The sequence below is a fragment of the Myxocyprinus asiaticus genome, chromosome 23 (genome assembly GCF_019703515.2).
Source record: "Myxocyprinus asiaticus isolate MX2 ecotype Aquarium Trade chromosome 23, UBuf_Myxa_2, whole genome shotgun sequence".
Classification (NCBI taxonomy): domain Eukaryota; kingdom Metazoa; phylum Chordata; class Actinopteri; order Cypriniformes; family Catostomidae; genus Myxocyprinus; species Myxocyprinus asiaticus.
Window position 1 is genome coordinate 11,538,109 of NC_059366.1, and position 14,922 is coordinate 11,553,030.

Here is a 14,922-nt window from a genome sequence, read left to right on the forward strand (position 1 = left end):
AAATGAATGAAACACAGGGACATCTTTTTTTAGCTGCTGCTTGCGGAATACTGATCAGAGAGGATGTCTCATGACTAATTTGGAGCCTAGAAAATTGGTTATTGTCCAGAATAAAGAGTCATAGAACTGGCATTGTGTTGTTCATTGTAATTCAGGAGGATCTGTGTTTTACTTTGTGTCTTTTATTGCCCATCACATCTACCCTTGAAGTGGTGAGGATACTCTCTAGAAGATCAGTCCTCCAGTCATGTGAACAATTTATTAACATGAGTGTTTTCAAGTATATGCTATCTGGACAAGTCTCTCTTGTTCATTTTATTGATCAGATGTGTTTCATCTCATTTAACTGAGCCATGCCAGACTTTAGGGAGCCATTTTGTCAGCTCTTAGTTTTATGGCTCTGAGGAATTTATAATGCTCTGGGTCATCTTAGTGAAATTCTGTTTCAATTTTTCTTAATTTTCTTCTGCCAGGCTACTCCGATCCTACAGACAGTTCTAAAATTCTGGAAATTTTGAAAGCATAGACTGATTTTATCAAACGAGAAATTAGACCTTCGGTCGCCAATATTCCTGTTTGAACAGTCTGGTCACTTGCAGCATTACTGGCCAGCTTCTAACACCGTGTCCTATCCAGACGCATATATTTTTTTCTAGTTAAACTTCTCATGGAAAGTTTTGCAACAGCCATTTTTACTCACATTTAACATACTAAATGTGGACCCTGGTAACCCTTTTATAATGTTTATACTTAAATACAACATAAAAATTCCTATTTACATTGCATGTTCTTGGTCTTATTGTGCACAAATCATCTGTGCACATTATACCACAGAAAAAAAAAGTTTTGTTGCTTATCTAATCAAATTGTAATAAGTTGCTCTGCCTCTAAACAACCTGTTTTCCTTTTTGGCTTACGTCACCAACCCCTTTTTCAACCTCCAACCATCTGTCATAGACAACTATGAATAAAATATCACAAAGGATTAAATGTCATACACCCATCATACAATTTCTTTTGTAAAAATGCCACATTATGGATGTAAAATGTAAAACACTCTGATTAATACACAGTTTCAACCCTGTAAGTTTAAGTCATCCAATTTTTTTTGTAATTTTTTTTTTTTTTTTTTTTCGGAGAGTACTAACTCTAAAGCACCAACACACTTTATGCATTGAAGATTGCACCAAGAGTGTCCTTTTGTCTTTCTGTGTGTTCTTTGTGTAAGTTCAGTGGTGAGGCTGAGAGCTGAAACTTGTCTTCAAGTTACAGCATTACCGCAGAGAAACCAAGCATTTCTGTTCAGCAAAGTTCAGAAGTAATGATCTTGAATTAATCTGAGCAAATAGCCTTTATTAAACAAGTGATGCAGACTTTTAATGATGGGCAATATAACATCTCAGTGTGAAGAACAGAGATAAAGAGGTCTCACCACATTAACCCCAGGATGATTTGAGTTTTCAGTGGCATATGACTGGAGCTTCAACACTCGAGCTGCTTTAGCCACTAAAGTAATTTCACTGCTTTATGTTGCTTTCAATGATTCATCATGCTATTTTTCATCACTATCAAAACTTCAGATGCTCCCTGAGAGCACATGCCTCCAGTAAATTGACTCCAATGACACATTTCTCATTGAATACCTTCAATTCCTTTCACACCGCCTTCCAAAGGTTGCTATTTTGTGATTGTGTGGGGAAAGAAATTACACAGTATGTTCTCTGAACTAAAATAAGACAACAGAAGGGATTTTCAATTAGTGAGAGTCGGTTTCACCTCTATTACCTTTCCATTCTAGGTGATGTCAGGGTTGTCCTTTGTAAAGGCATTGGTTTTACCAGGCTAGTTATCACACCCAGCCTGTTGCTATGAGAACTGCTGGAGCAGCAATCCTTCTGCAAATAAATTATCCCGTCTCATAGGTATTAACAAATATGCAATTATGCTGTATGGGTCGATAGCAAACAGAGATAAGATGGCATAAATAACACTGATGACGCAGTTGTCTAGAAGTTCCAGACTCTCTGTCTAAAGACAACAAAGCACTGTGTGACCAGGGCAGTGTGCTCTGTTCTGCAGTAATCAGTATCTGGAGAGATGGGCCCATTACAGCCGGCTTAGCTGTGTCATTACCCAGCAGGCTTCAATCACTGCAGGTGGCAGCAATGTTGAACACCAGCTCTCTGTTCACCACACCATTTCTCAAAAAGTAGAGATGGCTCTGTTGTGCATGTTTGGACAGTGGATATATTAAAAAGGGGTTGCACATACCTTTTAAAGAGGAAAATTAACCTTTAATTTGCTCATAGACATTATACTTATATTGAATGCAAGATGCTGAAAGTTTAAAACTTTCAAAAGAATGTCAATATTGGTGTCAATGAGGGATTTAAACTAGACTTTGCATTTCCTGAAGGAAATACCAGTGCTTGCAGGGCAAAAAAATTTGTTACCTAAGTAGTAGTTCAGCCAATAATGAAAATTCTGTCATTATTTACTCACCCTAATGTCGCTCCAAACAGGTAAGATTTTCTTTCTTCTGTAGAACACAACAGGTATTTTTTTTTTCTTTTATTCAGTATGACAGGGAATAGCGACTGTTCTGTCAATCGAGAAATATGATAAAAAAAATGAGACTGAACCAATGAGATTTGATGTTACTAATGTTGCTGCCATATTTGATTTAAAAGAATATTCTGGGTTCAGTACAAGTTGTAGCATAATGTTGATTACCACAAATAAATAAATAAATTGGAGGGTTTAAAGAAAGAAAGGTGAAGCTTATAATTTTATAGAAGCACTTTAATTCTGTTTAAACTCATGCATTATTTAAGCTGCAAAGTTGTTTTCAGGATTAGATTCAGTACAACGCCAAGTCATCATGGCAACCAAGTTGTAAAATTGGATATTTTTTTTTACACAAAAAAGGTTTGTAAGCAATGTTATCACACTAAAATCATGTTTACAAGCATATTGTTTGTCTTGTTGCTATAATTTTGAAACAGTATTTGGCCCCATTCACTTCCATTGTAAGTGTCACACTGTAACCAAGATTTCTGCCTTTTATTTTTTTTACAGGAGGGACGAGTCAAAATCAATTTTTGTGGTAATCAACTTTATGCAGCAAATGCTGTCAATTGAGCTTAACTTGTATTGAACCTGGAATATCCCTTTGTTTTAATTACATGATTTGAGAGTGAATAACGGTTTAAATTGCATTCTTCTCTTCGCACCAAAGAGACAGGGGTAAATAGCTGTGTTCCCCTAGAGCACAAAGTGATAGTATGGCTTCAGAAGACTTGGAATATGCACTATATATCATAATGAGTCATACTGCTTGCTTTAACAGTGGTTTTGTCCCTTTTCAAACTTCTCAGACCGAAGTCACTGATCACAGAAGAAAGACATATGGGTTTATAGTGTTGTGAGAAAATAACAGAATAACATTTTTGGGTGAACTATTCATTTAAACATATAGGTTTGTTTAGGTTTTAGGCTTTCGTACAGAGTAAATTAAATGTTGCATTAGAAATGCTTTGCTGTTGTCATGACACTCTGCATGCATCATGTTTGCTGTCGGCTGCAAAAATCAACAGTCACTGTGCAGTGTCAAGTTGGCTAAAAATGGCTAAACATACAGTATGCAAAAAAAAAAAAAAATGGCAAAAGCAATTGCTCAAATCACAAAACTCAGTATGCAAATATTATGTCTCACCAATGTTGGTTACATTTTGAATGATGCAGAACATTCTATAAAGTCAGAAGCCGATTTTCCAACTTTAATCTTGCATTTCTTGCATCTGAAATATTTCATTTTAAAACTTAAATTTCCAAGTACAAAAACTAAATTGGAAAACAAAGAGGCTGAATTTATGTCCAAAACGTTTGAAGAGTTTATCTGGTAGAACATGGCACTAGCAACACCAAACTCTTGTGTTTGATTCCCAGGGAAAGCAATAACTGATAAAATATACATTGAATGTTGTGACGAAGAGGGCGGGGCCAGGCCATGGCGACACACGCCTTGCCCTGAATCGGGATAATCAGCTGGGAGGGGGATAAAGACGAGCTGGAGGTGCCAGTTCAGGAGAGAGAATCACATGCGGCCACTGTGTGTGTCTATGTGTTTAAGTTGATTCAAGTTCATTTAATGTTATTAAAACTTACGTTGCCTGTTCAGCTGGTTCCCGCCGCCTCCTTGCCCACCTTACCCAGTTACAAATGTACTGTCACTTTACAAAAAAGCACCTGACAAAAGCATAAATGTAATGTAAATAAATCTGTTTGCCAAGCGCTTTGGATGGAAATAACTGCAGATGCTTAGTACTAAGGGTTGAAAACCAACCATTTCCTGTGTGGCAACACTGAACCCAAGACCACAGGATGTTGTTTGCTCTTGACTCAGATATAGAAAAATACAATAATAACATCTACCATTAGGACTATTAAAGGTCAAAACAGAAGAGAGACAAGGAACTTTCACTGTTTTTTTCCCCCACTTTTTACAAACAAAATATATTTATTCTCCTAAATACAAATTACAAGGACTTCATTTACAGACTGCCAAGCTGTAATTGTTCACTGTCATTTCTCAAAAGATATGAGGGGATGCATATGCAGTAGGTTCGTATATCCGAGCAGTGTGTGCTAGTCACGATGAGTGTGAAAATAGGACCAAAATCAAAACCAAAGCCTGCTGTTGATTGTTCGAGTTAAATGCGAGTTCAACTCCATTATTTCCCCCCAAGGTGTTAAAAATTAGACATTAAGGTAAATTACTGCCCACAAGACAGTGAGGAACTGCTGTTTTGGAGGGAACAGTTAGACGTCCATATGAGAGAATAAAAATGGTTTGGTGAAATCAAAATCAACACTCGTGAATGTACATATGCAATGACGACCCCATCATACCCAGCAAGCTCATCAGAATGTTGGTTTGTTCTCAGATTGGTAACATTAACTTTTAAAATCAGTGGGGACTGGTGACACAAAATACTGCAGTTATAAATAAGAGCAGCTTTATGGAAGTGAAACAGCACTGAAGTAATCAAGTGATTTTGTGACTGTTTTGAGGGCAGAATGACAATAGTCCATGTCATCAGTCCTACTCATGATCATTTTAATGTATTATGCAGGCACAGAAAGAGCAGGTCACTGTGGTTTCCTGGGCTGGGCAGCGACATACAGGGCCATTAAACAGTAGAGGGTGCCACCGATCGTCAAGCCCATTGTGGTCCTATACAGCATTTTGTCCATGACTCCACGCTTCAGGTGAACCGGTGCTCCATCAGCTTTCTGTAACAGATCACATAATTTAGTAAAAAAGCAAAGCCTTGTTACAGAAGCCCGTTTTGACCATTGTTTACCACTTTTTTTCGGTCTTGTTTTCTCGTGATCACAAATTAAGTGTAAATCACTGCAGAATCATTCCAGAGATGTCATGCAGTATTGCAATGTCAGAGGAGCAGGAGCGCATCACATATCTCTTCTGTTTATTGCAAAAGTAGGCTTCTCTAGGTCAAGGAGATGGATCACGAGAAAACAACTTTTGTTATGTCAAGATTAAAAATCATGGACAATAAACCAAATCATTTGCATCATTGCAATATATATATATATATATATATATATATATATATATAAAATCTCAGTTTTAAAAATGTTATACATTTGTCCTTCATAAGATTGGTGTATAAATGTCTCCAAAATAAAGCTCCACAGGTATTATGTAAATAGCTAAATAGTAAGGGTGTAATGGTTCTCGGTAAAAAAACCAAACCGTACGGTTCGCTAACCATGGTTCGGTAAGCATCTGCTCCATGGTTCATCTCTAGTTTAATAACGCATCTGGATCATACACTTTGGCGAAGAAAATAAAGCACCACATAGACATGCGCAGTTGTAACTAGTACCCGATCGATATATCGGTATTGGCGTATATTTTACCGATATGCGCCGATATGAAAACTTTTTTCAGAACATATAATGCAGAAAATAATGCTTTAGAATTGGTGTCATAGCGTAGTTTGTCCAGCAGAATGCGCTCCAACTCCACTGTTTACAGAGCTGACTCTGAGCTGACGGTGGATCTGCAGACAGGGCGGAGTTCAGTGGTGTCTCGGTAAGTTGCTAACTAGTTTGTGAAATACATACTGGAAAGTTAATAAACAATGACCCCATTTTATATAACTAATATAATGTTAACTCTGTCCCTGACAACCATGTTACTCATGTTTATCACATCTGTTTGTTATGTTAGCCAGTTATAATTTGTCAGTTCAGTCAGTAATGTAGCAGATTGAAAGGTAAACATCCTGAGCATCTATTTGCAGCTCAGCAGACAACGGTGCAGTAGTGGATTATGTCTGTTGAGTGCTGATTTCAAGCTATGTTGTTACCTAGTTGGTGAGACACAATGCTGGAAAGTAAATAAAGTTAGTCTTTTACTCTCTGTGACAACAAGCTTATAGCTAACCACGTAGCTTCTTTCATTGTTGTCAGCTGAGTGGAAGCTAATGCGTAAACATGTATTCAACAAACTGTTTTGTTCAGGATTCACAGTTTGGTACCCCCTTCAACCGAACAATTCCAGTCGTTGCATTTATAAAATGTAATATTTAGAAGTCTGGTTTTCCAGACATTAAAATACCATATGTAATAAAAGTAGATTTAATAAATAGCATATTCGCCCTGTGTAAATAATAATATATAGGAACTGTATCTAAAATAAATGAGGGGTGATAAATAAATACTAATACAACACGCTGGAAAAATAGACATTTATTCATTTTAATATCCTATATATATTTTGAATGTGTTGAAACTTGACACTGGGTGACGCATCCTGAAAACTGCACTGTTAGATTGGGTTCATATGCTGAAGAGCCACTTAAAAGTACGTTTTTTTTTCTCTCTCGTAAATGTAAACGAGTGTAAATGTCAACATCATCATATATGTCAAAAGGACTGATGCCTGTCAACCAAAACATGAGCTCATTGATGTCATAAAATATCAGTCTGCTTTTTTATTCCATCAGTTACTCCTGGTCGGAGGCTTCCGTAAGTATTTAGTTTATACGTAGGGTTACATCCTACCTAAGTTTGATCGTGTACAAATATTTAGTAGTGTGTAAATTGTGACTTAGTGCCCATTTACGCCACAACTAGGCTAAGTTGTAACGTACGTATAGCTGGTGCAACTGGTCCCTGATGTTTATTTAGCTATTTATTTTATTTTAATGGTCAGTATTTGACTGATACTAAACATACAGTACTGATTTTTATTTTATTTATTCTTTATTTAAATGGTCAGCAACTGACTAATACTGAACATACAGTACTGATGTTTATTAAGCCATTTATTTTATTTTTATTTATTCTTTAATGGTCAGCCATTGACTGATACTAAACATACAGTACTTATGTTTTAAGCTATTTATTGTATTTATTTATTCTTTATTTTCTCAGTTTTCCTTTCTAGAATTTGTTGTCAATGTATAATAATAATGTCAGATGTTCTTTGATAAAAATATTTGTTTAAGAAAGCAGCCTGCTGAGTACCTCTGCATAGTCATATCAGTGCAAAATCTGTGAAAAATCCACATAGAAAAGGTCTGTTTTCATTCCAGCTCAAAAATTAAATATATCGGCCACCATATCGGTAATCAGTGAATTTTCCCTCTCTAAAATCGGCATCGGTCGGGCTCTAGTTGTAACCTCCGCTAATGCACCTGTATGGCTCAGTAGATGGACACACTCTGCCTGTGTTTCACATAGGTCAACTTTCTACAGAGAGAAGCTGTCCTATTAACTGTTAGTACGTTAAATCATTTGATGACATCACAGTTCTGCTCGCGTTAGTTGGCAAAATGGCAAGCAGAGAAAACAAGCCGGAAGAGAGAAGCCCCTGTGTCATTTAAGTCTCCTGTCTGGGAACTTTATCTTTATGCAGTCAATTACAACAGCGATGGTCAAAAAACGTTTACAAAACAGGCACTGTTTGCAGACACTTTTCGACGTGAGTGCCGTATACTGGTAATAAATCAATATATGATAAGCTATTTACGCCAACATCACACAAGGATAGATAGCACGGCGCACACAGAGCCGCAGGTGAGCCCGAAACTGCATACACTCCCTTCTGTCTTTAAGCAGGCACTTAGTACTAGTTCAGACAGACATGAAACAAGATCTAAAGCGCTTGGGGTGTTCATAGCAAAAGTTATGTTGCCCTTACTCTGTTGATGAAGATGTAGGATTTCCACTTATGATTAAAATACTTGAGTTGCGTTACGACATCCATTCTCGTATTCATTTTAATAGCAAGTTTATTTCTTCTATAGTGATATACAGATTCTGAACACTGAATATACGTTAAGTTCGAAATGCTCTTTGATGCATGTAGCGTAATAATGCAGGTATTTAGTTAAAATGTTGAGTTAGTAATTAGAGAATTCGAGTTGTTTTAGTTAAGCACCCTAATGAAAATTAACCATGGTTTTACTATAGTAATACTGTAGTAGCCATGACTGAAGTAACAATGACTGCTGTCACCATTTTCTTGGCAGAAATCATAGTTTTAATACAGTTAACTAATGTAATACTGTAGTTTCCATATAGTAACCTTGATTTTACTATAGTATTGTAACCATGACAGTAACCATGTTAATTTTGTGGTTACTATGATTTTACTACAAATATAATGTTTAAACTATGGTTACTGAAGTAAAACCATGGTGATTTGTAGTGAGGGCAAATCTCTTGAAGTGTCTGTTACCAAATAGAATATTTTTACTTTGGATTTTGCAGTCCTATTTTTTATTTCTCCCTGAACATAACAAATACCGAACCGTACCGAAACCGTGAACCTAAAACCATGATACAAACTGAACTGCGGGAAATTTTAACCATTACACCCCTACTAAATAGACAGGATGGTAGTAGAACAACAAGGAATGGTAACTGTAGGGTGGACCATCGCAGAACAACTCAGGGGCAAAGGGCTTTTTCTGTGAAGTGTTCCCAAATCTAGAACATGCTACCATCTGAAATAAAATCAATAACAGACATAAAAGAAACCAGAGCTGAACTCATTTTTAATTCTCAATGAATCATTGGTCTAACTTTTATATTAAATGTTACCAGGGTTGGGAGCAACTGTAGTATTTATTTAGCCATTTCTTTCTTTTTTTTTTATATATGATTAGAGTATATTGCTTGATTTATAAATTTTTTAATGAAAAAAGCCTATCTAGGGACCTGAGATGCAAATTAGAATGTGCTATAATCTCTATATAAAATGCCTTTATTTTTTCTGCTGAAAACAAGTTTTTGTTCTGTCCCTATACAAATAACCAATAAAAAATGAAGATGCTGTGCCTGTGATGTTATGAGCTGCTCCAGGTGCCAAAAAATGTTTTCTTGTGGGAACTTTAAGTCGAAAACATGAGAATAAAAGAGAAAATTAGGTCGTGATCACGAGATAACTTTTGTTATGTTGAGATCATGAGCAAATTTAAGACGTGATCACAAGGAAAAAAGTGATAAACCATGGACAAAATGGGCTTCTGTACCTTGTACATTCTGAGGTAAATCTGTTTGTTATATTCTCATTTCAGGTACACTATATAACAGATTTCATTTCAGAACATTGTTGTGTAGATCCATCAGTACTGTAACTAAGTACTGGAGCATGTAAATGAAAACGATTCTCCATTCTTGTATTAATTTTGTTTAGGGTCAGTCCAACTGAAGTGGTCCAATAACTGTAAAGTTGGTTGCTTGACCATTTGTAAAGAGTGATTACCTCTATGTATTGGTATTGCAAAACCACCAGTTTTTTATTTTAATTTTTCTTGGTTTAACCACGAAGGTCATCTTTGTGTCATGGCACACAACAAATTTTGGTTATACAGCTGTTTACAGAAACCTCAAAATCTCAGCTCAGGATGATCCTAGCTCCATGGAACAAAAACTGATCTCTAGAGCACATTACAAGGTACATGAACATATATAAACACATTCTTGTTCATTAGACTTAAAACTTAAGTCATTATGTAATGCTCAAGATTGCTCAAAGTTCCACATTTAGGGTCAATTTATTATGGAAAGGGTTAAAGTCTCAGTCTTAATTTTTTTAGGGGGTACCTAGGTAAGTATAGTGTGCATGCAGACCACTTCAGGTTTGAGCCTTCTCTTATTTTTTTTATGGGGCGAGAAAGTGCAATTTTGTAAAACTCCCTTCAATCTCGGGTTGATTAACTATGGCGGGGGACCAGATAGGAACCTGAAATTTTACAGAAGAATGCAACTATAGCGGACTTATTTCTGTGAAAATCTGCAGCTCGAGCCTGATTGAGGAGAGGAAGAAGACACAGCTCACAGTCCAGATGCACTCCAGACTTTCTAAACAGCTTCAGATGATATGAATCGCGAAGTATGTGGGAATTATACAAAAATACAAAATAAGTAAATACAGAAGCACTCTCATTGTGAAATAAACCGGAGCTGAAGCTGCAGTTCCGCTTAAGCAAAACTTGCATGTCAGAGTATCTTTAAAGGAAACACCCCGGTGTTAAATCTTTAACGCATCCTTTATTGAAGTTCAAATAATAAGGAAGCAGGTCATGTAAATAAGAACAAACTCCGAAACTGGCATTTCTCTGTGCGGTCAGCGCCGCTTCTATGAGTCACGTGAAGTGACCCGATCTAAGGGGGAGAGATTGATACTCCACCCGGCTGATGCACACTCTGGCACGGGGACGCTCATCCCTGATGTTGTTACAGCTAGATTATAACGTGATGGCTCACGACGTATTGAATCATAATATATGTGTGACTGTGTGTTTCTTATCGTAAAGAAAATCTCCAATACGCAGCTCTATTAATAAGAGAGTTTTTTTGAGTTAAAGATGGATTGAAGTGAACAAAGGTGAGAGAGGGTAGTTTTTGCCCCATTATACACTGCATCAAAATACGTTTTTGATTTGTTTTCGTTTTGGCTTGCTTTCCAATATAAATATCTAAAACTCTTTTAAAGAAGCATACATTTACTTTAGCAGCTATACTGCAGAAGAAATTTGTCATCAAAGAATGCTGAACATAATAAAAATTTAAATATCTAAAAATCCTTTAAAAAAGATGCATTCACCTGAGAAGCAGCATATAAGATATTTAGACTTGCTTTCAGAGAATAGATCTTGAATATAAGTGTATTTTGTCTTTACAGCACTGGCAGAAGTATAAACAAGTGAAAAAACACACTAAAATACAAAATACACTTATTTAATATACATTCTCTTAAAGCAAGTCTAAATATTTTATATGTTGCTTCTCAAGTAAATGTATCTTGAAATGTAGAAGATAAATACACAGTAAGTGAGCAATGCAACAAAAATAGAAAACTCCCATTATAACCAAGGCACAGACGTGGTTTAAATTATTTATTTATTGTGCAGTGTAGACAGCTTCATTTGTAAAGAGAGCATTTCTCGAGTGCACAGACTCTGCGGACCGTCAGTGAGCTTGTGCCAAACTGCATCACTCAAAGTGTAAACCTGCAGTGATTGACCGCTTCAGTCATTATAATAGGAGAGTTCCAATATTCTCACATTGCTCGATTTAAAAATAAAAAATAAATGCATTTTAAAAGAAACAATTATTTTTGTCTTGCTTCTCAGAAGGCCAATGTGAAGTTGCTTTACAGATGTATAAAACATCAATAAAGTAATTCAGCTTAACAGTTCTCAGCTTGTTTTGGATGTGTAGCGTTCATAAAGAAAATGGCATGATGTGATTGCAGCCCTAAGTTAGTGTAATACCTGGAAGATCTTCTGCAGCTCAGGGACTTTGTTTATTCCCAAGTAGTTAACTGTTGGACCTGCCTCTGAAACCACCTTGGTTGGTGAGGCAAAAACCATGGGAGGGGGTTGAGAGGGCACCGTGGGCTTCAGCCCCTGTCAGAACATAAACAATGACAGGAGAGCTACAAAGACATTCTGTCTTAGGCAATGTATCACTTCACAATACTGTAGTCACATGTGCACTTAATTAACATGGATATTGAACAGGCAAAGTCATGGTGGAGGATTGAGGGCCTAAATGTCAAATCAAGGCCATTAACCTGCTTAACTTTATTATGATCTGGTCATGTGATATGAGTGGCTGACCTGCTTCGTGTAGAATAAAATGGCTTTTTCGAGGCCACTGGTATGACTGAAGTCATAATCTTATTCATCTCATTTTAATAAGTCACAAAATACCATTTATTTCTTTGAGTTCCACAAATAAATGATGAAATAAAATAATAATGAGTGCAAATCTAACTGGATATTTCAGCTGTCCTTGACATCAAACAAAGAGACCTCAATATGTTCTGCTTGTATTCGATTGTTCTGCTCCCTTTCAAGAGTTTATAATGACAACAGCGCTGTCTCTCAGGCAGTCAACAAGCAGTTATGACTATGAGACAAGAACCTACCAAATCCTGCCCAGGCCGTCTTGGATTCAGTGTCAGTCTGTTTTTACTTACGTTGCGAGAAAGCGTCAACTCTATTATTTTAATAGAGTATATATAGAATGCAACCGTGATAGTAGCACATGAGAATGTTTATCAGCACAATAAACGGACAGAATTGCGCAATGACAGTGAGCCACACAAGCGGCGCTTCCTGTGAAGGTCATCCGTGACAAATCGCTTCATTAAATAAAAACAACGGAATAGTTCACTACCTGTGGGCTGTAAGCGGACGCTGCGGTAGTTCCTGTTAATTTCCCGGTGACACCGCTGACTTTATAGTACATGGTTAATGAGAGTACTGTGAGTTACAGCGGACACAAGGTGCACGTCCACCACCGGCGCTTTACGAAGGGAAGGAGAGGACCCTGCAGCCGGCGGAAATTACATAGACTTAGAATACCCGTTATTGCCTGATTAAAAATGTCAAACTACCGTTCAGCTTTGGTATTTTATGTACTCTTTATTAATTGAATATTCCAGGTTCAATCCAAGTTAAGCTTAATCGTTAGCATTTGTGGCATAATATTGATTAACACAAAATTTTATTTCGACTGGTTCCTACTTTGTAACGAGGTTACAATGAGGCAGTTTCAAGTTAATGGAGCACAATTTTTGAGGGTTTAAAGGTAGAAATTTGAAGCTTATAATTTTATTAAAGCACTAACATTAATTCTGTTAAAACTCATGTATTATTTTAGCTGTAAAGTTGTTTAAATTGTAATTTTTACAGTCATTTTAGGCTAGGGTTTGTTGACATTACATCGTCATGGCAACGAAGTTGTAAAATTGCCCAGCTAACAATTTTTGGTTCCCAGAATGTTCTGAGACCGTTAGTTTTTGAACGTACGTTCCCAGAATATACATTTTTTTAAAAAAAAAAATTATTTTTTTATTTTTTTTGGTTAGCCAGGAAAGTTTTATTTACGGAAAAATAAATCTCAAAATCACAATGTTCTCTCTTTGCACTGTCAAACAAATAAGTGACAGCCAGTGCTGAAGCATTTTACCAATCAAAAATTAGCATAAATAATTATAATTCAAAGTATTGCCCAGTATCGTCCAATCACTGCCAACCATATTAAAATAAGCATTATAAATTCTGGATCTAATTACTGATTATTATTGTCCCATATCTGCCAATCATGTTGAGTGCTCCAAACATCATCTACAGCCTGAAACTGAACTTTTGACCGGAAGTCAGGCGTGAATGCACTCAGCTGCATAGGAAAGCTATAGGATGCTCCCTTCCTCCCTATTTAGTGAATGACTTAACCTCCAGTGTGCTGTCTGTCTGCACTGGTCTCAGAACAGTTCAAAATGCACCTTATTTTCATCCTAACTCCATAGAAAGCCTCTGATAAAGCAACATTTTTCAGCTTTTGAATGAACCCCTTGATTATCAATGTGATAATGCACAGTAAATATAGAATTCTTAAGGAAAGAATAGCGCTAAAGTACACAATAGTGAACATTGTGTTTAGCAGAATGACGTTTCGGGATAAGTCGCTCAAATATTAAAAATTGCATATCAGATGAAACTAGAAACTCTTGACTTTTGACGCAAACAGGTTTCAATGTAAAAACTTAATTAGGTTTTCTTACCAGATGTAAAACAAACCCCGCTGAGACCGGCGGCATGTTGTTTTGTCACATAACTCAGTACGTCGAAAATGTAACCCTTTACTGACAGCCCAGAGAGTTCTGAACTGAGATCAGCCGCTTTAAATTAATTTAAATTATGCACTGCGTATAGTGAATCCAAAATACAACGTCCAGGCATTTGTATGCGAGGTTGCAAGAGGTTAAGTTAAAATAGGGTGACAATACGTCCTCTTTTTCCCGGACATGTCCTCTTTTTCGGACCTTAAAAAAGCATCCAGCTGGAATTTCTAAATTTGCGAAAATGTCCAAGATTCAGCTTTAGTTGCATTATGATGTGCATCTGGTATAATACTTCAGTGTGTGCGCGCGCATATTTGCACTGCTTTAACCCCTCTTTGTAAGTCCCGCCTTCTTGCAGCAACTATTGGCCAAATTCCTGCCTGTCAATCTCTCCGCGAACGCGCGAAGCGCTGTTGTGTTCGGCATCAAACAGTTGCTTGACAGTAGCAGCAAATGACAGCTGAGTGGAAACAATGCCCAAACGAAAGTGCAAATTTACAGAAGAGTGGAACAGAAAATTCCCATGCTTTCGTCCAGGTCGAGATTTGTGGGAAGCAGGATGTATGACATGTAAAGCTGACACTTATGTGTCATTTGCTAATAAAAGTGCAAGTGATTTAGAAGCACACATTAGCTCTGCGAAGCATAAAAGGTCAGCAAAAGGTGAAAGTTCATCAGGTAAATTAAATGACTACTTTTTGCGACCAGGTAAAATTGTTATCACATTGCTTCATTTTCCATGG

At 36.8% G+C, this 14,922-nt stretch overlaps 1 protein-coding gene across 2 annotated transcripts; it reads right to left on the bottom strand.

Moving 5' to 3' along the window:
- Positions 1 to 4,483: 4,483 nt before the first annotated feature.
- Positions 4,484 to 14,439, bottom strand: LOC127413670 (cytochrome c oxidase subunit 7A-related protein, mitochondrial-like). Of its 2 annotated transcripts, none has more exons than XM_051650984.1 (3): positions 14,120 to 14,439; positions 11,820 to 11,954; positions 4,484 to 5,295 (listed from the first exon to the last, which is right to left on the bottom strand). In XM_051650984.1, the coding sequence occupies exons 1-3, from the start codon at positions 14,153 to 14,155 to the stop codon at positions 5,152 to 5,154; spliced, it is 315 nt and encodes a 104-aa protein (XP_051506944.1). In that variant the 5' UTR covers positions 14,156 to 14,439; the 3' UTR covers positions 4,484 to 5,151. The 2 variants fall into 2 exon arrangements, with proteins under 2 accessions (XP_051506944.1, XP_051506943.1); XM_051650983.1 differs by lacking the exon at positions 14,120 to 14,439 and adding an exon at positions 12,730 to 12,893.
- Positions 14,440 to 14,922: the final 483 nt, after the last annotated feature.